At 43.3% G+C, this 26624-nt stretch overlaps 1 protein-coding gene across 1 annotated transcript; it reads right to left on the reverse strand.

Moving 5' to 3' along the window:
- Window positions 1-3137: 3137 nt before the first annotated feature.
- On the reverse strand, window positions 3138-9278 carry Zcchc10 (zinc finger CCHC-type containing 10). Its single transcript, XM_041665473.1, has 4 exons — window positions 9218-9278; window positions 6157-6315; window positions 5296-5337; window positions 3138-3615 (listed from the first exon to the last, which is right to left on the reverse strand). Exons 1-4 carry the CDS (start codon window positions 9256-9258, stop codon window positions 3354-3356), a joined length of 504 nt encoding a protein of 167 aa, XP_041521407.1. The 5' UTR covers window positions 9259-9278; the 3' UTR covers window positions 3138-3353.
- Between the last annotated feature and the right edge of the window lie 17346 nt (window positions 9279-26624).

The following is a 26624-nucleotide window of genomic DNA, read 5'->3' on the forward strand; positions in this document are numbered from 1 at the left end:
TTTCGAGACAGGGTTTCTCTGTGGTTTTGGAGCCTGTCCTGGAACTCCCTTTGTAGACCAGGCTGGCCTCGAACTCACAGAGATCCGCCTGCCTCTGCCTCCCGAGTGCTGGGATTAAAGGCGTGCGCCACCACCGCGCGGCTACTTAGTGAAATCTTGTCCCAAAAAAATAGAAGCCAGGCAGTGGTGGCGCATGCCTTTAATCACAGCACTTGGGAAGCAGAGATAGGTGGGTCTCTGTGAGTTTGAGACCAGCCTGATCTACAAGAGCTAATTCCAGGACAGCCAGGGCTACACTGAGAAACCCCATCTCAATAAAGAAAAAAAAAAGATTGTTGAACAAATGACCTTTTTTCTAAAAAGTTTAAGGCCACAGAAATATGTACCTAGCTGGGCAGTGGTGACACATGCCTTTAAACCCAGCACTCAGGAGACAGAGGCAGGCAGATCTCTGTGAGTTCGAGACCAGCCTGTTCTACAAGAGCTAGTTCCAGGACAGGCTCCAAAAATACAGAGAAACCCTGTCTTGAAAAAAAAAAAATTTTTTTTAAAAGAATTATGTACCTAAACCTTACATTATAGTACAATGGTTTACTTTTTAAATTAGCATACAGGATTTCCCTATTATAGTTAGATTTGAACTGTGAACATGTTATGCCAATACACTAGCTTATCCCTAGTTATTCATATTCATGAAGTTCTATAGGATCAGTTACTATGTAAACTGCGACACGGCTTGCCTAGCTTTCACCAGACCTAAAGTTCTAATCGGAAAAAATATATATAAAATGCAGTGTGTATGAAAGCTTATTTATATGTACACATTCATGCATTTGTGTAGGCCAGAGGTCAATGTCACATGTTGTCCTCCATTGCTCTGCTCTCTACCTCATTCAGGACAGTGTCCCACTGAATCTAGAGTTCACTGATTCAGCTGGCTAGCCAATGAGCTCTAGGGATCTGCCTACGTCAGTCCCTCCCATTTCACTGACTGAGCCTTTGCTCTTACCCTTAAAAAACAATCTTTAAAGTAACCAGGGGTAGGAGAGATGGCTCAGCAGTTAAGCACACTCATTGCTCTTGCAGCGGATTTAAGTTCCAAGCATCCACTTCCACAGCTCACAAATGCCTGCCTCCATGGGCTCCCACACATACATGGTGACTTTGACAAAGACACATTAAAATAAGAATACCAGGTATGGTGGGACAGCACCGAGGTGAAGGGACGAGGGTAAGAAGTTCGACGTCACCCTCAATTTGATGCCAGCCTGGGTTATATGAGACCATGCCTCAAAAACCAACCCAAGCACCGGGCAGTGGTGGCGCACGCCTTTAATCCCAGCACTCGGTAGGCAGAGGAAGGAGGATCTCTGTGAGGTCAAGGCCAGACTGGTCTACAAGAGCTAGTTCCAGGACAGGCACCAAAAACTACAGAGAAACCCTGTCTCGAAAATAAGGAAAAAATAAATAAATAAATTAAAAAAAAATTAAAAAAAAAACCAACCCAAAAGCCCTCCTGAGATGTTTGGTTCTTCAGCAGATTCCAGCAGCTTGACTTCATTGTACCAGTGAAGAAAAAAAACCTGTGGATGTTAGACCAGGAGACAAGCCAATCTGGATTTACCCAAAAGGTAAGCAGCAGAGTACTGGGACGATGCCCAGTATTACAGGTCTAGCAAAGGAGAAAAGAGCACAGCTGGGGTCATCATGGTGCCGGCACCCATGAGCTCTTCACTTGCAGTCTCTTATGTTCAGGACCCGGGAAGGGCCAATACAGAGGACCAAATGCCCAGCTTCATCTGTGAAGAACTCAACTATGGCTCAATTTTCATATTTAGACTAATGTTTAGCTGAGCATGATGCACGCCTTTAATCCCAGCACTCAGGAGGCAGAGGCAGGTGGATCTGTGAGTTCGAAGACAACCAGGACTACACAAAGAAACCATCTTGGGGAAGAAAAAAAAATTCAACTGTGGCTAAATTTTCATACCTCGACAGAGAACTAATGTCTAATAAAAAGTACTGGCACATGTGGAAAAACAGACAGACGAAAAGAATCCAAGACACCGGAAGGAAATGAACGATAAACAAACAACCATATCATGGAGCTGGAGAGATGGCTCAGCAGTTATGAGCACTTGCTGCTCTTACCTAAGACCCAGGTTTGATTCCCAGCACCTGTATGGCAGTTGCCAACTGCTTATAGTTCCAGTTATGGGGGTCTGATGCCTCCTTCTGGCCTCCACATGCTCTCACAAAGGTGTGTGCACATAAACACACATACAAACACAATGTTAAACAAAAAGCAAACAAACATAAAAACTTGGAACTTACCTTCCAAGGTACTGTATTACGTTCCTTGAATTTATATATTCAGGATAGAAAAAAATCAGAATAACTTTCTGAGCACAAACATAAAAATAAATACATTTATTAAAGGTAAGAAAGCTACACTTGCTATAACAATGTATCAAATCTCACATAATAACCACTGCAAAAAGAGCAACTTCTTGATATTCTGATACAGTATCTTCAAAGCCTGTCCCATACACTCCTTACCACATACCCACATAAAGTATCCAGCCAGGCGGTGGTGGCACACCCCTTTAATCCCAGCACTTGGGAGGCAGAGGCAGGCGGATCACTGTGAGTTCGAGGCCAGCCTGGCCTACAAGAGCTAGTTCCAGGACAGGAACCAAAAGCTATGGAGAAACCCTGTCTTGAAAATCCAAAAACAAAACAAAATACAAAAAAAAAAAAAAAAAAAAAAAACCCATAAATTATCCATGTCACAGGCAGAAAAATGCCTTATCACTCAAACAGATTTCCTGGTTTCTAGCTTTATCTTTTTACAGATACACTTAAAATACTAAAAAAAAGTCAACAACAAAAGCTGAACATGGTGGCACATTGCTAGGAGACGCAGAAGCAGGTAGATCTGTAAAATCAAGGCCAGCCTCTTCTACATAGTGAGTTTCAGGCCAGCCAGGCCTACAAGGAGAAACCCCCTCATCTTTAAAAGAAGAAAAACTGATCGAGACCAGCCTGGTCTACAGAGCTAGTTCCAGGACAGGCTCCAAAGCCACAGAGAAACCCTGTCTCGAAAAACCAAAAAAAAAAAAAAAAAAAAAAAAACAGAAAAAGAAAACAGCAAGAAGACAATATTTATTCCTAAAATAAATGTCTTTTTACATATATAATATCTTTTATTAATATTTCATACAATAGCGAATACTTAGAAAGTTCCGAATTCTAACAAGCTGACCAGCTAACTTGCTTGCTTGAGCATGTTTTCAGTTCCCCTGTGAATCAAAGTGATGTTTTTGGTCCATAAGTCCAGTGTAGGGAGAGTTCTATTTCTTTTTCCTCTTCTTGGGCGGCTCATCATCAGAGCTGCTCTCTGTACTGCAACTGCTGCTGCTGGAGGAGCTGGAGTCCGAGTCTGAGTCCGAGGAGGAGGAAGACGAGGAGGTGTAAGCTGAGGAGGAGGAGCTAGAGCGGCTGTCGTCTGAGTCACTGTCCTCTGAGGATGAGGCAGATGTCTCGCTCTCTGACGAAGACTCACTGGCTGAACTGTCACTGCTCGAGGTACTGGAACTTGTGACACTCTTAGACCTATTCAAGTGACACACAGCATGCACACATGAGAAGCTGGCATTTAACAGTGTTAAAAGGGCTCCCGCTAAGCTCCCGTACACTAGCCCCAGGCCTGGTGTTCGAAGACTGACTAACTGCTGGGACCCATGCCTCCCCATTTTACAAGCTCTCATCACTTCAGCAACTCTCTCGGAGTTAACAAGGTGTACCTCCCACACTATGCCACACTGAGCATGCTGGCACATGCCTGCAATCCCAGGCAGGAGTATTAGGAGTTCAGCTACACGCTAAATTCGAGGCTAATCCATCCCACACAAATACAAAGAAAAACAAAGGAAGAGCAAGGCATGGTGGTTCTAGTCTGGAATCCTCAAGAAGCTGAAGTAGAAGGATCACCAAGAGTTTGACGCCAGCCTGGGTTACAGAGTGAGAGCTAGTCTCAGAAGAGTAAAACAAGGGCTTAAGAGAAGGCTCAGTCTTTTAGAGGCCTTACTGTTTTGAATTGGAATTTAGATCCCAGCACCCAATCTGGCAACTCAAAAACACCTTTAACTTCAGCTCCACAGGATCCAATGCCTCCCTCTAGCATCCACAGGTACCCATATACAGACAGGTAAATAAAATAAATCTAAAAATCAAAAGCAGAACCAAATTAAAAAAACCCAAATAAGCTGGGTGGTGGTGGCGCATGCCTTTAATCCCAGCACTTGAGAGGCAGAGGCAGGTGGATTTCTTGAGTCTACAAAGGGATTTCCAGGACAGTCAGAGCTGGTGCATAGAGAAACCCTGTCTCGAGAAATCAAACCAAACTAAACCAAAACAAAGCAAACAAGCCAGGAATGGTGGAGTACACCTTTAAACTCTGTGCTTGGGAGGCAGAGGCAAGTAGATCTCCGAGACTGAGCTTAGCCTGGTTTACAGAGCCAGTTCCAAGTAACCCAGGACTGTATAACGTATTTGCTTATGCGGTATGTGTTTGTATTCAAATGCAGGCCAATATGCATGTCTGTATATGGTCAGCATCAGGTGCTCTCCATTGCTCTATATTTTTGAGAGGTTCCAATCGAGCCTGGAGCTCAGTGATTTACCAGTATCCACCCATCTCTACCTCCCTAGCACTGTGGTTGCAAGAACCCCCTTGCTAGCCGGGCGATGGTGGCGCACGCCTTTAATCCCAGCACTCGGGAGGCAGAGGCAGGCGGATCTCTGTGAGTTCGAGACCAGCCTGGTCTAGAGAGCTAGTTCCAGGACAGGCTCCAAAGCCACAGAGAAACCCTGTCTCAAAAAAACAAAAAAAAAAAAACAAAAAAAAAAACAAAAAAAAAAGAACCCCCTTGCTGCACCTAGTTATTCTGGTAAGATTTTATTGTTAGGCCAAGAGGAGGTAGTTATTTAATACTTTCTGGTGTAAGGATTCTACAACATATGGAGCTGGAAAGTATTAGAAAATACAATGATAGCCAGGCGCACGCCTTTAATTCTAGTACTTGGGAGGCAGAGACAGGAGGATCTCTGAGTTCGAAGCCAGCCTGGTCTACAAAACAAGTTCCAGAACACCCAGGACTATTACACAGAGAAACCGTCTTGGGGAAAAAAAAAACAACTAAAAACAAAAACAATAATAATTAAGAATTGCAAATAAAGACTTCAGACCCAATCTTTCTCCCTCCAGACAGTGTCATGGAAAGCCACACCTACCTCTTCTTCTTGCTCTTTCTTTCTACATTAGTCTCTCCAATGCTAAAGGACATAAAGGGAAAAAAAGCTACGATTAATAAGGGTGACTTTATAATCCTGTTAGTCTCAGAACATTCTGTTCTTCGTTACATATGCTCAAGGGCGAAGGATTTCTTGCTATAATCAAATAAAGTCCCTGGGAAAGAGTACACGGTACATATGGTTGGCTTCGTGCTTAACAACAATCATGTACATGTCATATGACTGAAGATGCAGGTTTGTTTTTTTGTTTAGAACTTGAACTAATTACTGAACAAGCAAGGCAAACAACAGCACAATAGCTGTAATATGAGTTCCTTGAATTATACATGGTCACTTCATACTTTTACAAGAGCAAATTTAACCAAAATTTTAGTTATTGTTTAAACAAAAAACTCCACAGAAACTCAAGGCTGTATTTCCTAACGTCATAAAGAGCAGTCTGGTGAGCTTGAGAGAAACTGACAAATGGGCACAAGCTCATATACTTGTGAGCACACAAATAGGTTAATAGATACCTCACTAGTAGAGCCTGGAGGGTTAGATATGTCCATACTTGTGAAAAGAACAGGAGAGTGTCCGACACAGAGTAAACTAAACGTTCACTAAAATCAGCCAATACTGGTATAAACTGGATTAATGGTACACATCTCTAATTCCAAGACTCAGGGCACTGAGACAGGAGGAATAGAAATTTGAGACCATCCTGAGCTACAAAGAGAAACAATCTCTAAAAAGCAAAATAAATAAAATAATTAATTGGTGTTATAATGGAACTTTGAGCCCCTAATCAATTCTGTAAATATCTGGGTAACTTCCTCTGGATACCACATGTAAACTTACCTTTGCTGCAAGAATCTATTTTCTTTCTCTTTTAAAGCTTTCTTCAGCTCCGCTGTTCTGGAAGGCCTGTGCAGGTACTTTCTTTTTCCTTTGCATTCATATGTCCAATGTCCAAATTCCAAGCATTTCTGACATCTTACATGTTGCTTATTGGCTTCACTACAAAGAAAAGACAGAATATGCCTTAGAAGTTTTATCTTGCGACACTTTCTGACCTGAAAAAGCATAAAGTATAAAGTGATGTTTACTCTAATAGACACAGCAATAGTAAAGTGGACCAATGCACGCAACAGAACAAATCTTGGCTCCTCTAAACCCAGCATGGTGTTTCATGCTTATAATCCTTCACTTTTCAGGGTAGGTAGGTAGGAGGGCTGTGAGTTTAAAGTTAGCCTGAGCTACAGATCGAGACCCTGTCTCAAAGCCAGACAGATGCATATAAAAACAAAAGTTAAGTTTTTCCATTCCAGTAATGATGCATTTGGAACAATATTTTTAGTTCAGAATGCAAAGAATAGAGATTTTTATTTTAACTTCATTTTTTGTAGTACTAGATATTTAACTCAGGGCCGACTCCATACACATGAAGCAAATGCTACCACTGAGATATACCCTAACCCCTTAAAACACTTTTAAGATGGGATATGGCTAGGTGGGTAAGGGGTAAGGGTGCTTCCTGTAAGCCTGAAGTAGGATCCCTGGATCTATGTGGTAGAAGGAGCCGAGAACGAACTCCAACAAGTTCCTCTGATCTCTATTCCTACACGCACGCGCGCGCGCGCGCACACACACACACACACACACACACACACACTCTCTTAAGCTCCCTCTTCAACAGGGTTTCTGTAACAGCCCTGGCTGTCCTGGAACTCACTCTGTAGACTGTCCTCAAACTCAAAGATCTGCCTGCCTCTGCCTCCTGTGTGCTGGGATTAAAGGTACGCGCCACCACTGTTTGGCAAGTCTCCTGTCCCATGGCCCTACAGAGGATGAGTATCACATTGCTGGGGGGTTTTAAGATAAGGTGTTGCCAGGCTTGGTGGCGCACGCCTTTAATCCCGGTACTCTAGACAGGTCAGTCAGGTCTACCAAAGTGAATTCCAGGGCAGCTAGGGCTGTTACACAGGGAAACCCTGTCTTGAAAAGCCATCCTGTCACTGAAATAGCCTAAGTCTGGAACCAAAAAAAACGAATTTAAGAGAGAAAAAAGGTGAAATGGGTCCCTAGTAACTTAATGATATGGAACTTCCTATGTAGATCAGGCTAGCTCTGAACTAATGCTAGGATCAAAACCACACCTGGCCCCTTCTATCTTTTCTTTTTCTTCCTTTTTCCCTTTTCTTTCTTGGAATTGAATGAATTCCTAATCATCTTGCATCCCCTCCCATATGTTGGGGATCAATCCCAAAACCTTATATTTGCTAGACTAAGTCTACCAAGTGAGCTACACTCCCAGCCCATCTTATTATATATTATCATCATCCCTCCATATTTAGTGCTCTGACTATCCCTGCATTCAATAAGTCTAATAAGGCCCTAGAAAATAGACTGTATGGACAGTAAATGTAGTGAGGAATGGGGCTCTTTGAATATAAACATTCACAGACGAATGAAGAGAAAAAAGAAGATAGTGTGGCAAAACAAAGGCTCAACAGGTAGGGAGATGGCTCTGAGGGTACATGTGCTTCCACCAGTTAGCTTTCTGAGGCAGGGTTTCCCTCTTTAACCCTGGCTGTCCTGGAAATAGTTCAGTAAATAACCTGCCTCCTGAATACTGGAATTATTCCAAAAAGACTGCCTCTGCCTCCTGAGTGCTAGGATAAAAGGCTTGCGCAACCACCCGGCAAGAATTTAGTTCTTAAGAACTACCAGATAAACCGGGTGGGGGTGGTGGCACAAGCTTTTAATCCCAGCACTAGGGAAGCAGAGGCAAGTGGCTCTCTGTGCGCTTGAGGGCAGCCTGGTCTATAAGAGCTAGTTCCAGGACAGGCTCCAAAGCTGCGTGGAGAAACCCTTTCTTGAAAGAACAAAACCAACCAAACAAACAAAACAACAACAACAAAAACAAAAACCTACACGATAACTATTGTGTCCAATGACAAAAGAAAGTGGAATAACAGGTCTGCTAAGGACAGATAATACAGGTTCATCTCAGACTCCCCTTTCCCATGTGAAGTCTCATGTTTAAATTATTACAGTTTAACTTGGGAGATAATGGCCCATTCCTCTAATCCCAGCACGGGGGAAGATAGAGGCAGGAGGACCTCTGAGTTAAGAGACCAGCAAGCCAGCCATACACTGAAAGACCCTGTCTCGAAACACCAATCAAAAACAAAACACAAGAGTGAGAGCAAGGGAAATTAAATGAAGTGCTATAGGCCATCGAGTTCCCAAAAAATTTTACCAGATAAAAGAGAAATTAAATAAAAGTGGAAATTTATTAACCTTAACAATACCGCTGTCTATCTTTCAGTCTGTCTTCATCGGCCTTCAAATGTCATTCCTCCACTAAAGTATTTCTAGTCCGACTAACTTGAAGAGGGTCTTTCCCTCTTTTCCCTCACAGCCTCTTATTTTCGACAAAGCTTTTTAAACCGCCAGTTCTACTTGTTCAGAGTATCAACGGGATCCACAATTAGACTACAAGCTGCGTGTCCTTACACCTTCACACTGAAATCCTGGCATGGAGTGGTAGGTACAAACAGAATATTTATTGAAGGAGGGAACCGAAGAACGTGAAACGGTGGGTGGGAATCGAGTGAAGGCATTGTAGACAGGCTTATTTCTAGGAAGGAGATGAGGAATGCTGCGGAGGGAGAAGTGGGAAAAGTTTGGGTCCTCGGAAGTGAAGGTGTGGGATCAGGCATCCAGGATACCCCTTGACAAACGTCTGGGGCAGATAGAGGAATAAAAACCACCCAGCGAACAATTCTTTGGCCCATTTTGGACTCTTCAGAGCCCGCTCAGTCCCGCGGCCCGCGCCAGCTCACTAGCTAGCGGAGCGGACCGGCTTCTCCACAACCTCCAGCTTCCTGCAGAACTCACTGGGCGTCTCACTTACGCTTGTCTCCGAGCTATGAGCCGATGCATGGGAGTCGCCATCTTGGAGCTGCCGGAGCCTGCCGCACGGGCTTTTGGGAAACTCCGGAGGGTGAGGCGGAGCCTTCATACTTCCAGGGCCTTGGGCGGAGCCAGACGGGCTCATCCCAACAGCAGGGGTGATGGGTGGCTGTGTTATATAATGTGTGCCTTGTGTTTAGTATGAATATGATTAGGGCCTTGAAGGGTGGAATTGTGTAGTGTTCAGAAAACCTGTAATCCCAGCATTCTCGAGGCTGAGGTAAAACTCTGACTCAAAACAAACAAACAAAACACAAAAAAGCCGGGCTTCGGTGGCTTGCTCCTTTAATGTCAGCACTCTGGAGGCAGGGACAGGCTGGTCTACAGAGCAAGTCCCAAGACAGCCAGGGCTACTCACAAGAACCTTGTCTCTACCCCGCCTCCTGGAGCCAAAAACCACAAAATAATTAGAGGTGTACATCACCATGACGGGATCATTCTGGGTTTTGGTTTTTGTTTTTTTCTCCCCAAAGATCTGTTTGGACCAGTATTTGTCTGTTTTTTTATTTATTAGGTTTCTTTTTTCTTTTTTGTTATTTGAGACAGGGTTCCAAGGTGAAGCAAGCTGTCCTGGAACTTGCTTTGTAAACCAGGATAGCTTTGAACTCACAGAGATCCACCTGCCCCTCTCTTCTGAGTGCTAGGATTAAAGGTGTGAGCCAGCACAGCCTGGCTATTTATTAGACTTTTAAACATGTTTATACATGTTTGGCCTGCATGTATGTATGTATGTGCATCACCTGTGTGCACGCCAGGTGCTGAGGAGGGCTGAAGAGGGCAACAGATGGCCTGCAATGGGAGTTACGAATGATGTGCAGAAAGCTGAACCCACATCTTCTGCAAGAGCAGTGAATGCTCTTAACCACTGAGCCAGCTCTCCAGCTCCTATTTTTCACACTTTTTAAACATAAGTCTTAGCTGGGCGGTGGTGGTGCATGCTTTTCATCCCAGCACTTGGGATGCAGAGGCAGACCAGCCTTGTCTACTGAGTGAGTACCGGGACAGCCAAGGCTACACAGAGAAACCCTGTTTGGAAAAACCAAAATAAATAAATAAAAAGTTTCCATTTACTATAAGAGCTGAGTGGCTGTTTTTAAGTCTGTTTCCTGGAGCCAGACTTGCCTCAACCCATGACCTTAACTGGTTTTGGAGAATACCATGATCCTCCCTGGCTGTCCCTAATCTCATGGGGTTTTTGAGATCTGCTTTCTTACTGCCCCGTTGTCTCTCTTCTGTAAACCTGTTTTGCAACTACTTGTGATTTTGCTCCTTAAAAGGGGGCCAAGAAATAAATTCCTGAGCTGCTCTATTTAACCCAGTTTAGGAGACAGTTGCTGACCAGCTCTTGGGTGAACCCCAATAAGATCAAGTGTGCTTCAAATTTGATTCAAAATTGTGGTAGTGCCGGGTGGGATTAACAACACCTGTTTTTCTAGCACTTGGAAGGTAGAAGCAGGATCACGAGTTCAAGGTCATCCTCAATTATAAAATGACACTGAGGTTAGCCCTGGGTTATATAAGACTGTCTCAGGAAAAAAAAAATTTCTAAAGCAGGGCAGTGGTAGTGAATGCCTTTAATCCCAGTACTCTGGAGGCAGAGGCAGGTGGATCTCTGAGTTTGAGGTCAGCCTGGTCTACAGAGTGAGTTCCAGGACATAGTGAGATCTTTCCTCAGAAATAAACAGTTCGATTGATTGATCGATATATAGATAGCTGAAAAGATGTGAGGGGAAGTCATTCTACTGTTTCTAGAATTCAGGACCAGCCTTTTCCCTCAAGGTTGATAGCATAGTTTTAAATTGGCTATTTTAATCCTTTCATTCTTTTTTTACAACTGGTTGCTGTAACTTCAAGAAACCTCAAGCAGCCGGGCGGTGGTGGCGCACGCCTTTAATCCCAGCACTCGGGAGGCAGAGGCAGGCGGATCTCTGTGAGTTCGAGACCAGCCTGGTCTACAGAGCTAGTTCCAGGACAGGCTCCAAAGCCACAGAGAAACCCTGTCTCGAAAAACCAAAAAAAAAAAAAAAAAAAAGAAACCTCAAGCTGGGCAGTGGTGGCACATGCCTGTAATCCCAGTACTCGGGAAGCAGAGGCAGGTGGATCTCTGAGTTTGAGGTCAGCCTGGTCTACAGAGCAAGTTCTGGGACAGGCACGGCAACACTGAGAAACCCTGTTTGTGGGAGGGGGGGGGGTCAGAAAGGAAAAAATAAAAAATTAATTAATTAATTAAATGAATAAAATCTGTAAACATAAATAAATAAATAGCAGTGGCAGGCAAAAGGAACATGGGCATATGCCCTGAGCCTTAGGATATGAAGGAGGCACTCTGGTTTTACAGGATGGAGTGGGACTCGAAACTCCCTGGAGTCAAAGTGATATCTGCTTGCTTTAGTCACTTTCTTTACTTCCTTCCTTGTTTTATTTTATTTGAGACGGGATCTCACTCTGTAGCCCCTTCTGGCCTGGAACTCACTCACAGAGGTCTGTTGTGCCTCTGCTTCCTGAGGGCTCTGCTTTCTGAGTGCTGGATTAAAGGCATGCACCACCATGCCTAGCTTTCCACTTTCTAGGAGAGCCTTGGAAACAAAATACACTAAAGGTTATAACCAAGTCTCTTTAGTTGCAGCTGCTCAATTGAGCTAAATGTTCAACTCAATTTTTGTGTGTGTGTGTGTGTGTGTTTTCCAGAAAGGGTTTCTCTGTGAAACAGTCCTGGCTATCCTGGAGCTTACTCTGTTGACCAAAGTGGCCTCAAACTCATAGATATCTGCCTGCCTCTGCTCTCTGAATATTGGGATTAAAATATTAAAAAATAAAATATTGTTTGCTTTTATACAGAATCTGGGTTGTAGAACAGACTTGCCTTGAATTGTCCAATCTGCCTGTAGTTTGGCATGAGGTTCCATAAGTAACAGGTCACTAGAATGAGGAAAAGTATAGGAACATGTCAGAAAATAAATGCTGAACAACAAAACCAAAAAGATACACCTTTCATGCTGAAAGAGGAACTTTCTGCAGGAGCTGCGCGTGGAAAATGCTCAGATCTGGGCAAAGGCCGAGAGCTGCCTGACACTGTGAAGCAGGGTCTTCTCAGTCAAACCATCCAATCTGTCATGCAGAAGAGAAAAACTAGCTGAAACCGAAGCCACCACTGATTGCTCATGGCTAGGACGGCCAACTCCAAGCATTTGATCTGCTAAATCTGGACTATGATGCGCCCTGCGCCCGTGAAGATCTAGATTCCATTCCCAGTCTGTGCATCTCACTGACCACTCACTGCAAGGTGATGTGAGCCTAAGGATGTAAGGACTTTAGTCTAATATGGATCTCTGTGAGTTTTTTTTGTTTGTTGTTTGTTTGTTTTGTTTCTTGAGACAGGATCTCCCAACATAGCCCTGGCTGTCCTAGAACTCACTTGGTAGACCGGGCTGGCCTAGACTCACAAAGATCTGCCTGCCTCCTGAATGCTAGAATCAAAGATATTCACCACAATGCCTAGCTGTGACAATCTTTTTAAAATTATTTATTTATATTTATTTAATGTGCATTGTGTTTTTGCCTCTGTGTATGTCTGTGTGAGGGTGTCAGATGCCCAGGAAGTGGAATCACAGACAGCTGTGAGCTGCTACGTGGGTGCTGGGAATTGAACCTGGGTCCTCTAGAAGAGCAGCCAGTGTTCTTAACCACTGAGCCATCTCTCCAGCCCCTGACAGTCTTTTATTTTATTTGTTTGTTTATTGATTTATTGGTTTTTCAAGACAGAGTTTCTCTGTGCAACAGTCCTGGTGTCCTAGAGCTCCCTCTGTAGACCAGGCTGGCCTCGAACTCACAGAGATCTGCTGTCTACCTCTGCCTCCCAAGTGCTGGAATTGAAGATGTGCACCACCACCACCTGGCTTTGACAGTCTTTAAAAACAAAAACAAAAACACAGGCTATCAAGATGGCTCAGCAGTTAAGAGCACTTCTGGCTCTTGCAGAGGATCTAGGTTTGGTTCCCAGCACCCACAGGGTTGCTCACAACTGCCTGTAACTCCAGTTTCAAGTCTTTCAACCCCCTCTTCTGGACTCTGCATGCACTTGTGTGTGGTACACATATGTCACCCAGGCAAATACTCATACAAATAACATACAATAAATCTATTTTAAATCACAACTGCTTTCTTCATGGAGAAATTCATTTGGGAGAAGATGCATATCATCTTCCATTGTACATAGATTTCTGAAGCTTTACTAACTCTAGAGGGGCAAGGATCTCATACTATGACATGTGCTAGGCTTGGGGTTCATAGAGGAAAGGATCAGTGTAGCCTCCAAGCTGGCTCTGGGGTAGTCCACACATCTTCTTTTTCAGTGGGTATCAGCAACTCGGACGTTTCATACTCAGGGGAGTCTCAGTCATTTAGCCAAACAGGAAGTATTTATCTCTAAGTCTAGCCACTTTCAAGGACAAACAGTTCAGCTAGTGGTTTATACAGTTTATGAGACAGGGAATGGGAATTTGGAGTGTCTGTGTCTAGTTTGTCACAGGTCAGCAGGGCACCAGAACAGGCTGATTCAATCATATGAGGAATAGCTTGTGTTTGCAATAAGCTGGAGGGCTTTTCCTGTCTAGTTAAATGTCTGCTCTCTCTGTGTGTGTGTGTGTGTGTGTGTGTGTGTGTGTGTGTGTGTTGAGATAGGGTCTTACTATGCAAACTCGGCTGACTTGGAACTCACATCTAGACAAGGCTGTCCTCAAACTCATGGATGATTCCCTTGTCTCTGCCTCCCACTCTCAAGTGCTAGGGTTCCAGGCATGAGCCATTATGCTTGGGTTCATGCTTGTTTATTTTTGAAACAGGGTCTCTCTACCTATCCTGAATATCCTAGAACTCACTAATATAGACCAGGCTGTCCTGGAACTCACTAATATAGACCAGTCTGGTCTGGAACTCACTAATATGACCAGGCTGTTCTGGAACTCACTAATATAGACCAGACTAGCCTGGAACTCTTAAGTGCTGATCCATGTCTCCAGTACCTATTTTTTTTTTTTACTTTTGAAATTTATGCAGAGTGGTGGTTGTGCATGCTTTTAATCCCAGCTCTCTGTAGGCAGAGGCAGGTGAATCTGTGAGTTTGAGGCCAGTCTGATCTACAGAGTGAGTTGCAGGACAGCCAGGGCTACACAGAGAAGTCCTGTCTGGTGAGAAAAAAAAAAAAGAAAAAAAAATCATAATTAATTAATTAGCTAAAGAGATCTGTTAAGGAAAAGTAAGAAAGAATTCCAAGAGCAGAAGAAATTCCAAGGGAGGAACAATTTATTTTGAGATGGGCATGAAATGTAGTCATGGTTGGCCTTGAACTCAGCAATATTCCTGCCCAAAGTTTTTGAAGTATTGGGATTACAGAAGTGACTTTCCATCCCTTATTTTATTTATTTAATTTGTAACTTGAAGGACAGGATATTGCCAGGCAGTGGTGGCTCATGGCTTTAATCCCAGCACTCTGGAGGCAGAGGCAAGTGGATCTCTGTGAGTTCAAGGCCAGCCTGGTCTATATACACAGAGAAACCCTGTCTTAGAAAAAAAGAAAAAAGAAAAAAAAAAGACAGGATATTACGTATACCTGGCTGTCCTCAAACTCAGTACATAACTGAAAATTTGCTGCCTTGTCTAGCTTTTAAAAGCTTATTTGCCCGGTGGTGGTGGCACACATCTATAATCCCAGCACTCAGGAGGCAGAGGCAGGTGAATCTCTGTGAGTTTGAGGCCAGCCTGGTCTACAAGAGCTAGTTCCAGGACAGGCTTCAAAGCTACAAAAAACAAACAAGGAGCTAGAGAGATGGCTCAGACGTTAAGAGCATTGACTGTTCTTCCAAAGGTCCTGAGTCTATTCCCAGCAACCACATGGTGGCTCACAACCATCTGTAAGGAGAGCCAGTGCCCTCTTCTGCCCTGCAGGCATACATGCAGGCTAAAAACTGTATATATAATAAACAAATAGTATTTAAAAAACAATTTTTTTTTTTTGTTTTTCGAGGCAGGGTTTCTCTGTAGCTATGGAGCTAGTCCTGGAACTTGTTCTGTAAACCAGGCTGGCCTCGAACTCACAGAGATCCACCTGTCTCTGCCTCCTGAGTGCTGGGATTAAAGGAATGAGCCACAACTGCCCAGCTTTCATTTATTATTTAAGGTAATTAAGTTAACCTACAAAGTAAATCTTTTTCCTTTTCTTCCTCCTCCTCTTCTTTTTTTGAGATTGGTGGCACAGGACTGTGACCCAGCATTTAGAGGGTAGAGGTAGGACAACCAGGAGTTCAAGGCCATCTTTGGAAACATACTGAGTTTAAGGCCAGCCTGGAACGCTTGAGAGTTATGGGGTAGTTACCAGAGAACTGCTCAGACATGAGTATAAGCCAATAGAAAGTCTTTATTAACCAGTTGGCTACTACACTGGGTGTTTCAGGATCCCAGTGTAGTACTGAGCCTTTCTCAGGGAGCTTTTAAGCACAAAAACCATGTTCTAGTTAGACACGCTTCAGTTAATATTAATGGTTAGTCAGAAGCAGAACTACAGATGCTAAAAAGTAAGGTTAGTACATTGAAAGAGTTTCTCAGAACTATATGGACTCTGGGGGATTAGGTTTTTGTTTTAGTTTTTGGTAGGTAGTGCTGTCTACATGATGGGAACCTGAATGGCATTTCCATCATGGAGTCAGTTGTGCTAAGGTCTGGGGGCTTGTTACAATGAGAACCTGTCAAAGAAAGAAGTGGGGGGAGAACAAGAAAGGGAACAAAGAAGGAAGGAAGGAAGGAAAGAAGGAAAAAAGGAAAAATAAAGGTAGGTTGATTAAGAAGCATGAAAAAGGAACCCATTAAAAAAAAAAAAAAGAAAAAGGAACCCATTATCAACAGGACCAATCTTGTTGACAGTGGCTGAGCTCAGGGCCTTGACCCCCATCCCAGCATCTTCCTTTGTTTAATTCCCTTAGGCTTCCTGGATCCTACTTTGGTGTTCCCACCACAAGTCCAAGCACCTCATAATTTTTATTTGTGGGCTGTAGTGCAAGGCTGTCTCAGGGCAGATGCCATCCGCCAACCCTCTGCTCCTGAGTCTCAACGTTCTTCTTTATTTCCTCTCAGATCAAGTCTGCCCTGCTCCTTCCAAAGCCCCAGTCTGTACTTGTCACCTCTGACACTCCCTCTGACATTAGGAAAGTCCAAGTCCTCATCCCATCTGTGCTTATTTCAAAGCCTGCCTGGGCCTGTCCTGATTGCTTAGCTAGCTGGAACCCGTGTGCATCTTTTCTCTCCTCAACATCACGGTGAGACATTGGGGGGGGGGGGGCTTCTATTTCTAGCTCTTGATGGCAAAACTTAGTGTAGCTGACCCTGTACCCCCAGTTACACTTGACCAAACCAATTTGACTAATCTAAGATGATTGACCCAGGGTCTCTCACTGAAGCGCACTTATTTTTTTTTTGGGGGGGGGGCAAAATTTTACGGTTTTTTTGTTTTGTTTTGTTTTTGTTTTTTGTACTTCACATAACCAAGTTCCAGGCCAGCCAGAGCCTGGTTTGTATTTCTCTTTCAGGAAATACAAACCACGAGTTTTGTGTTTTTACGCCTTTGTAGAGCTGGCCCTGCACATAGTTTAGAGCCAAGCGGCAGCCAATGCATAGGGAGAGTGAGAGAGAAAGAGAAAGAAAGAAAACATGAGTGTGTGTGGTGTGGTGGGCTGGTGCCTGGAGCTTAGTTATAAAGAAGTAGCTGATTCCAGTGCTTTTGGCTGGCTGTGGTGATCCATAGCTGTAGTCCCAGCATCCACTAGGCTTCGGTGGCAGGAGCATGGTGAATTTGTGGTCACCCTAGGCTACATAGAAAGTGTTATATAAAGAGAGTTGGTGAGATGGCATTTGCTGCCCAGCCTAATGACTTTTAGTTTGATCCACAGTACCTGAAAGGAAGAAAGAGATAATTGACTCCCAAAGATTTCTCTTCTAGCTCCATATGCTCAACACCCATTAGAGAAAAACAATTGGAAAAGAAGGCTGGGTGTGGTAGTGCTGTAGGCTTGTAGCCCCGGCACTCCTGAGGTGGAGGTTGGAGGGGCATTCATTATAGCTCTAAGCTAGCCTGGGGCACACAGAAATTGCAAACCAGTCAGGGCTTCCAAGTAAGACCTTTGACTCCATTAGATTGGGCTGTAGACAAACCTGTAGAACATTTTGTTATTTAGTGATTGATGTCGGTGGGGCCACCCTTTGGCTGGTGGTTCTGGGTTCTGTAAGAAAGCAGGTTGAGGAGCTGGAGAGATGGCTCAGTGGTTAAGAGCATTGCCTGCTCTTCCAAAGGTCCTGAGTTCAATTCCCAGCAACCACATGGTGGCTCACAACCATCTGTAAAGAGGTCTGGTGCCCTCTTCTGGCCTGCAGGCATACACACAGACAGAATATTGTATATATAATAAATAAATAAAATAAATATTAAAAAAAAAAGAAAGCAGGTTGAGCTAGGTATGGTGTTGTACTTTTTTAATCCTAGAATTTGAAGGCCAGTCTGGTTTATATATCAAAATTCAGGATAGCCAGAACTACATAGAGAGAACTTGTCAAAAAATAAATGAATAGGGCTGGAGAGATGGCTCAGTGGTTAAGAGCATTGCCTGCTCTTCCAAAGGTCCTGAGTTCAATTCCCAGCAACCACATGGTGGCTCACAACCATCTGTAATGAGGTCTGGCGCCCTCCTCTGGCCTTCAGGCATAGACACAGACAGAATATTGTATACATAAAAAATAAATAAATATATTTAAAAAAATAAATAAATGAATAAAATAAAATGAGAATAAAGAAAGGAAGGAAGAAAGAAAGAAAGAAGGAAAGAAAAAAAGAAAGAAAAGGAAAGCAGGCTATGCAAGCCGTGGGAGCAAGCCAGTATGTAGCACTCCTCCATGGCTCCTACATCAACTCCTGCCTTGGCTTCCTTTAGTGGACTGTGATTCAGGATATGGAAGCCAAATAAACCCTTTCTTCCCCAAGTTGCTTTTGGTCATGGTGTTTCATCACAGCAGTAGTAACCATGACTAAGACAACCTTATTTTAAAAAACAAACAGGATCTAGGCATGTTGTCTTTAATCTCAACACTCTGGAAGCAGAGACTGGTGTATCTCTGAGCTCAAGTCCAGCCTGGTCTACATATGGAGTTCCAGGCCAGCCAGGGCTACATACCCAGTCTCAAGCAAACAAACAAAAAAGCAAAACAAAAGAGAAGAAAGGGGGAGGGGCCTAGAGAGAGGGCTCAGCATTAAGAGAGTACTGTTCTCCTGTAGGACCCGATTAAAGCCCAGTATTCACATCAGGAAGCTCAATCTCATTCTAGCTCCAGGAGATCTGAGGTCTCTGGCCTCCACAGGCACCTGCACTCACCCACACATACCCACAAATGAACATAGTATACATACATAATTTATAATAAAATTATTTTTAGAAAGAAACAAAATCATGAAGGAAGAGTCAAGAAAGAGACTTTGGGCTAGAAGTACTAGGATCCTCAAACCAAGTGGTCTTCTTGCCAAAATATCTCTATATTGTCTTTTGTTGACCCTGATCTTCTAGTCAAAACTGGTGATGCAGTCTAGGGAGCACAGGGCATATGGAGTCTTGAGGCCGGGGCAGGGAAATGGCAGGAAATGTCTAGGGTCTCTCAGCCTACTCCCTTGAGAGAATTGGATGACTCTAATGACTAACTCTCAAAATAATAACAATAATAAACATGTTTTTTGCAAGCTGAGTGTGGTGACTCATACCTTTAATACCAGCAATTGGGAGGCAGAGGCAGGTGAATCTCTGTAAGTTCAAGGCCAGCTTGGCTTACAAAATAAGTTGTAGGACAGCCAGGGCTCTTATACACAGAAACCCTGTCTGGAAAGATAGAGCATGCACATGGAGGTTAGTGGACAGCTTGTTGGAGTTAGTTTTCTCTTTCCATCGCGTAGCTCTCAGGGACTCAATTCAAACTATCAGACTAGGTGGCATGCACCTTTCCACTGAGCCATCTTGCCTCCCTGTGGAGAGGCCTATAAAGTCATCAGTGAATACATATTGTTGACATAAACAGGACCACGTTAAGAACACTAGTGCCTCAGACCTATTGTTAATTAGCAAAATTTTCTCTGGGTCGTGCTCAAGGAATTGGAAAAGCCTTCCTCAGGATGTGTTCAAATGTTGACAGCTTGTACAGAGAGTAGCTTCCTCTTCTTTGATGTTTACAGCAGAAACTGCTTCCCTATAGAGACCTCCCACCTTATCTCAAGATAACTCCTTCACTTCTGCCTTACAGAGTGAGGATCAAGGTTCCAGGTTGTTGCACAGAAGCAAATTCAAAGCTAGCCTGAGCTATACTGAACTGCCCCAAAACAAATAAGCCAACAAATAAACAACTTTTGGTAGTGTGGTGGCCCACCTGTGAACCCAACGTTTGAAGAGTGAAGGCAGGAAGATCGGAGTTCAACATCATCCTCGGTACATGAGTTCAAAGCCAGTCTGGGCTACTTATTCTAGTGTGCTTGCCTGTTGCTGTGATAAACACCATGGCCAACAGCCACTTGGGGAGAAAAGAGTTTATTCTGTATACAAGTTACAGGGAAGCAGAGGAAGGAACTCAAGGCAGGATGTTGAGACAGACACCACAGAAGAACACCACCTACCTGCTGGCTTTCTCTAGTTTGCTCTGATATCCTTCTTTTTTCTGTGCATTGGTGTTTTGCCTGCATGTATATCTGTGTGAAGGTGTCAGATCTTAGAATTATAGACAGACATGGGTGCTGGGAATTGAATCCGAGTCCTCTGGAAGAGCAGCAAGTGCTCTTAACCACTGAGCCATCTCTCCAGGCCACCCCTACTCCGAAATAAACTTTTGACATTAGTGGAAATGGCATAAGTATCCATCTTGAGTGGGCTATAAAGTATTTATTCCTAAAAGACAATTGTGTACGTGTGTGCGCACGCGTGGTGTGTGTGTGGCTAATCTTACAGGCTGACTTTGAACTTGCTTTGTAGCTGGAGTTGATTTTGAATTTCTGATCTTCCAGCATCCACAGTTCCAAATTCTGGGATCACAACTCTGTACCTCTACGCCCAGCTTCAGTTATCCATTTTTGAAGGAAAATAACTCTATTACATTTCTTCTCTTGCCAAATAGCTTCTTTATTTATTTTTCAAAACATTCCAAGAACACAGATGTTCTTGCACTTATTACTTTCCTATATGAAGTAGAAGCTGCTTTGGGAAGCTGTCAGGCCATCTTTTCCTTTGGAAGCTTTGTCTTTGACTTGTAGAAAGACTCCCGATGCTCTCAGAGAGTTCAGATCATCATCTCCTTGCTGTATGTTTCTGCTCCTGCCTTTAGCTATAGCTGGTTTCCTGCGTCATTCCCTAGAGACCAAGTTAGGGCGTGTGCTGCTGCTGTCCAAGTGTCAAGCTGTAATCATCTGGGATATATTTAGATTTTGAACTCACACTGCATTTGAACATTAACTAGATGACAACAAGAAAATAAATGGTCCTCCTTCGGTCGTGAAGCAATGTCTGGGCAGAGAGCCACATGAACTTGCAGCTCGTCCACATAAAACTGATCTTGTATCAGATTACAAACTCTCTGAGTTGTTTTTTCTTCTCTCAATGCTAGGGATTGGACATGGGTCATCCTACATGTTGGGTAGATGTTCTACCACTGAGTTACACCAGTAGGCCCCTTGCTCATATTGTCTAAGGAACTCTGGAAATGAGTCTATTATAGGGGTTAAAAGGCCCTAAAAATCATTGTTATTAAGTAAGAACCAAAGAGTGTCCTGAGACAAGTGAACTGTGTTCTGGCTAGATGGAAATCAGCCCAGGATCTGCTGAGTCCTGACGAGTCTGAGCATCAAAATTCAAAACAGTCCAGAAACTTCAAATTGTAGGAATTAGATAGTGGTTGCTACTGGGGTCGGGGGCAGCTGGGCTGAGCAGTTTCTGCTGTCAGCTGACAGGTCAACAGACAGAACTGGAGTAGAGTTGGGATGTCAGCTGCTGGTGATGGAAGAAGTCCCAGCCTGGGGCTGGCTAAGACGAGGATGGATAAAGAGACTGTGACTCATGCCAGGAAAATTATTGGTGATCAAGGGGCTTAGAGTTAAATTTGATCCTATCAGCTTATGAGGCCCTTAGAAGTCTGTGCAAAGGTCACCCAGTGTTTTAGGATCACGAGAAGGCAAAGGACAGGGACTACTAATGACACTGTGGAGCAGATGTGTAGGAGGAGCAGCCTGAACAAGGGCAAGAGTGTGTGGCTTTGGGGAAGGACTCAGTGATGTATTGTGCTGCTAAGGAAGAAGACAGTTTGACAGAGTTGAATAATGATCTAAGGATGTCACCAATAAGGGATGGAATTGGACCGTATTTATTGCTGTTATTGGTGGTGTGTGTATTTCATGTAGCACAGGCTGGCCTCACACTCATTACGTAGTAGATGATGACTATGTGGTACGGTCAGAGAATGCAACATTGAGGTCAGTTTATGTAGTTGCTTAGGGAAAGAACACAGGGTTTTGTGCATGCCAGGCAAGGAATCTAGCAACTGAAGGACCTCAGCCCAGTTTTTATACCAGACAAGCTTAACATGAAAATGCTGCAGTAAAAACAACAGGAGACTAAACTATACTTGACTTCTTTCTTTCTTCTTTGTTTTTCGATACAGGGTTTCTCTGTGTGTACCCCTGGCTGTCCTGGAACTCACTCTGTAGACCAGGCTGGTCTCAAACTCACAGAGATCCACCTGCCTCTGTCTCCTGAGTACTGGGATTACTTTTCTTAACCAGTCAGCTTTTTTATTTTTAGACAGAATCTCCTTGTATATTCTGGCTAGACTAGAACTTACCATTAGCCTAGGCTGCCCTCAAACTTACCATCTTCCTTTCACACCTCTCAAAATGCTGGGTTATAGGTGTGGGCTACTATGTCCAGCTGGAGTTCTGGAATTTAAGAACAAAGAGTTTCTTTGTTCAACTCAATGTGAGATGGGGGAGACTAGAAGACTATCTATCAGTACTCAAGCATGGAGCTTCATGAGGACACAGTGATAGACCAAAGGCCATGATTCCAGTGATCACCTGGTAGAGAGGAATTATGAGTTCTCAATTGACTAAGAACCTTTAGGCTCTTGGTGGGTTGCTTATGAATGCTGTGTATTTAAAACTAAACAAGCATCATAGGTAATTGCTTAGGGCTAAGTTTAATCAGAACTAACCTGTACCAGAGAAAACACCAGATAACTTCCCATTTCTAAAATACCCAAGATGCTTATTGAATGAAAAACCCTTGTGCTTCAATCACAGCGCCTCTAGCGCCACAGGTCCAGGAACGCCACTGCTGTGCAGTTGAGACTCTGGGAACACTGCCATTCAGATTCTTCACAATTCTCAAATAACTTTTCTTGACTTTGTGTATTTAAATATCCAAGAATAGCCTCTTGAGCTATAAGTTTGATGATCCAGGAAACTATTTTTAGCAGGATGAGTACTCTGTGACCAATGCTATATTTTATTTTGAGAAAAACAAATAGTTTAAAAAGATTGATAGGGCTGTAACTCTCTTTTATTTTCTTCCTTCCTTTCTTTTTTTAATTTTTATTTATTTATTTTATTTTTTAGAAACAAAGCGTCTATGTAATAGTCCTGGCTGGTCACTTTGTAGACCAGGATGGCCTCAGACTCAACAGAGATTCTTCAGCCTCTTCCTTCCAAGTGCTGGGATTTAAGGCATTCACCACCACAGCCAGCATGGGCTGTGGCATTTTAAATAGAAAACAGTGCTAGGGCCAACAAGGCAGGTGAGGTACAAAGCATTTTTTTTTTCTTTTAGTGATTTAGCCAAAGGCTGGAGAAGCCTTTTAATAGAAGGAGCAGAGAGAATCACAACCTCTCCTCTTCTTTAACTGAAATAGACTTACTTCATAGCTTTGGTTAGTTGACCTGGAACTCACTAGGTAGACCAGGTTGGCCTTGAACTCACAAAGATCCTCTTGCCCTGCTTCCCAGGAGCTGGAATGAAAGGTCAGCAAATCTTTCAGATTGGTAGGACACTTTGGGCAAGGCAGCCTGAACTCTGTCCAGCACTTAATTACACAAAAAGATGAGAAATGACTCTACCATAAGTAAAACCAACACAGTCATAGGGGCTATGTCTCTCCTCTTATAGAAGGAGAAAAATTGGAGGTAGCAAGGTTAAGGCCAACCTTGAAAAAAGATTAGCTAATTTTGTTTTTTGAGATGTGTTTTACCGTGTTAGAGGGCTAGCATTGAACTCTTGGATCAAAGGGATCCTTTTTGTTTGTTTTTATGATAAGGTCTCACCAGTAATTGTGCTGTCTGCACATAAACCCAGCACTTGTAGGGCAGAGGCAGACAGACCTATGAGTTCAAGGCCAGCACTGTCTACATAGTGAGTTCCAAGCTAGCCAGGGTTGCATAGTACAACCCTGTTCTCCCCTGAACATCTATCCCTCCAGCCCTCAAAGAAACTTTTTTCTTCTTCTTTTTTTTTAATATTTTTATTTATTATGTATACAGTGTTCTGTCTTCATATATGCCTACTCCCCAGAGAGGGCACCAGATCTCATTACAGATGGTTGTGAGCCACCATGTGGTTGCTGAGAATTGAACTCAGGACCTCAGGAAGAGCAGCCAGTGTTCTCAACCACTGAGTCATCTCTCCAGCCCCCCTCAAAGAAACTTTTGACTTAACTTTCCAAGCAGCTGGACCAATAGGTGTATTACACCATGCCAGCCTGACTTCTTCAACCTTCTAAAAATTGTCATAAAGTTACGTAACATGTGGTTGGAAAGAAGACTCAGTGGTTAAGGACACTGGCTGTTCTTCCAGAGGACCAGGGTTTGAATCTCCACACCCACTGGCAGCTCACAACCATCTGTAACTCCAGTTCTGGGATTCTGACACCCTCTTTTGGCCTCTGTGGGTACTGCATACATATGGTGTACATATTTATATACTTACCCATGTGTATATGTAAATGGTGAATATATATGTGTGTATATATATATATATATGCAGGCAAAATAGCCATACACATAAATAAATTGAAAAAGATGTAAGGCTATACAGATTACTCTGTTGTTAAGAGCTCTTATAGGGTTGGGAGTGGTGGTGCATGCCTTTTATCCCAGTGCTTGGGAGGCAGGCAGGCAGATCTCAGGTGGGTCTGAGTTCAAGGCCAGCATGGTTTGCGTCTGAGTTCCAGGATAGCCCAGGCGAAAAGAGACAGGGTCTCACTACGTAGATCTTGCTGGCCTTGAAGTCTCAGAGATTGAGTGTTACAATAAAAGGTGTATGCTACCATAACCAGTTTAGTTTCATTTTTTAAATCAAGGCTAAATATTTCATGTATGTATAGGTGTATGGAATACTCAAAAAATCCATTTACTATGCAAAGTCCTAGGTTTAACCCCCAGTACTAAAAAACAGCAACAACAAATCCCACTGAACCATTTTTGGACATTCAGATTATTTCTGCTTTTTTTTTTCCTCCAAGACAGTTTCTCAGTATAGCCCTAGCTGTCCAGGAACAAATTTTTGTAGACCAGGCTGGCCTCAAACTCACAGAGATCTGCCTGCCTCTGCCTCCCGAGTGCTGGGATTAAAGGTGTTTACTGCCACGGCTTTTTTTTTTTTTTTTTAAATCTCTGTAGCTTTGGAGCTTTTCCTGGAACTGGCCATTACTGCCCAGATGGCTATAGTTTTCTTCCTTTGTTTAAAAAATATTTATTTATTATGTATACAATATTCTGTCTGTGTGTATGTCTGCTGGCCAGAAGAGGGCACCAGACCTCATTACAAATGGTTGTGAGCCACCATGTGGTTGCTGGGAATTGAACACAGGACCTCTGGAATAGCAGGAATGCTCTTAACCACTGAGCCCTCTCTCCAGCCCCTTCATTTTTTTAAATAAAGTGTTTTTCTTTAGTTTTGGAACCTGTCCTGGTACGCACTCTGTAGACCAGGCTGGCCTCGAACTCAGAGATCTGCCTGCTTCTGCCTCCTGAGTGCTGGGATTAAAGGTGTACATGACCATTGTCTGGCCTGGCTATCATTTTCTTATGAGACTGTCTCATATTATCCAAATTGGTCTTGAATTTATTGTTATTCTAGATCCAGTCTGATCCTCCTGCTTCTATCTCTTGAGTGTGGGGTTACAGGCACGTACAACTGTGCCCTGTTCCTTTTGGCTATTTTGAATATCTCACTTTTTCTTTAAGGTCTCATGTAGCCCTGTCTGTCCTTTAACTACGTAGCTAAGGTTAATCTTGATCTTGATTCTTTTGCCTCAGCCTTCTATCTGCTGGGATTACAGGTGCGCATCACTATACCCAGCTTGTTCTCGTTTTTCTAAAGGCTTTTCTTTTCTCCATTTAACCCTACCACCCTTTCCAGGTAGCATCTAATAATTGTCTTTAGCTTATGTGTGGAGAACCTTCTGGTAACTGGCAAATTGAAAGTTGGCAGTGTTTGGTTACTAGGGAATGAAATGCCTCCAGAGGCAGCAATAAGTTCAGAGAGCCTTTTCCTTCAAAGAGTGATGGTAATGTCCTTTATTTTCTTGGACATTTGCTTTTTGAGTGATTGCTCTTTCTTGGATTTGTCCTCTAGCAATACAAACCTTGCTGTAGACCTTACAGTGTACAGGATGGGGAGGGAACTCAGCATGTAAAGGCACTCCCCAAGCCTGATGACCTGAGTTCAATGCCTGGAACCCACAGTGGAAAGAGAGAGCTAAGAACTTCAAGTTGTCCTCTAATCTTTACATTCGTACCATGGCAAATACATACATAGACAGGTAAATGTAATAAAAAGCAAAACTTACTCTAGTCTTCCAACCATACTAAATATCTAAATATCTATTGCTAGTTTTTACCACTATACCATGGCCTTTTTCTTTTGTGAAAAGCCTTCCTTGTCTCCACCATTTTGCGCATATAGCTTCTCATTGTTATTAGATCAGGACTGATCTAGGTGAAATGAAAGAAAGGGGAGACCAACCTCTTACAGGATCAGAATCGAACTTAAATCAGAACAACGGAGTGGAGACTGTGCCAGTGTTCTGGGGAGTCCTTACTGTGTTGGTATCCCTGCCGGCAGTTCTGACATGTTGATCCCTGGTCTGGAGCCTTCCTGCTCTTAACTCCTGGCCGGTGTCTCTTCTTGCTGCATGGAGACTTCAGGGGCTGCGGCTTTCATGTTATTAACTCTTTACTCATCACCTTTTACTAGCATCCCTTGGCTTAGCGCCTCTCCTGAGAGGGCTACTCCAGG

Source organism: Microtus oregoni, unplaced genomic scaffold (assembly GCF_018167655.1).
Source record: "Microtus oregoni isolate MIOR12 unplaced genomic scaffold, Mior012 000015F_ref0000493, whole genome shotgun sequence".
NCBI classification, from domain to species: domain Eukaryota; kingdom Metazoa; phylum Chordata; class Mammalia; order Rodentia; family Cricetidae; genus Microtus; species Microtus oregoni.

What these genes read in the sequence shown, in the direction of transcription:
- Zcchc10 (XM_041665473.1), bottom strand. Translation starts at nt 9,258, where the DNA reads ATGGCGACTCCCATGCATCGGCTCATAGCTCGGAGACAAGC. An exon ending in CTCATAGCTCGGAGACAAGC is followed by an intron (nt 6,316 to 9,217) that starts GTAAGTGAGACG and finishes TTTTCTTTGTAG; the next exon opens with TGAAGCCAATAAGCAACATG. An exon ending in AGAAAGAGCAAGAAGAAGAG is followed by an intron (nt 3,616 to 5,295) that starts GTAGGTGTGGCT and finishes TCACTTGAATAG; the next exon opens with GTCTAAGAGTGTCACAAGTT.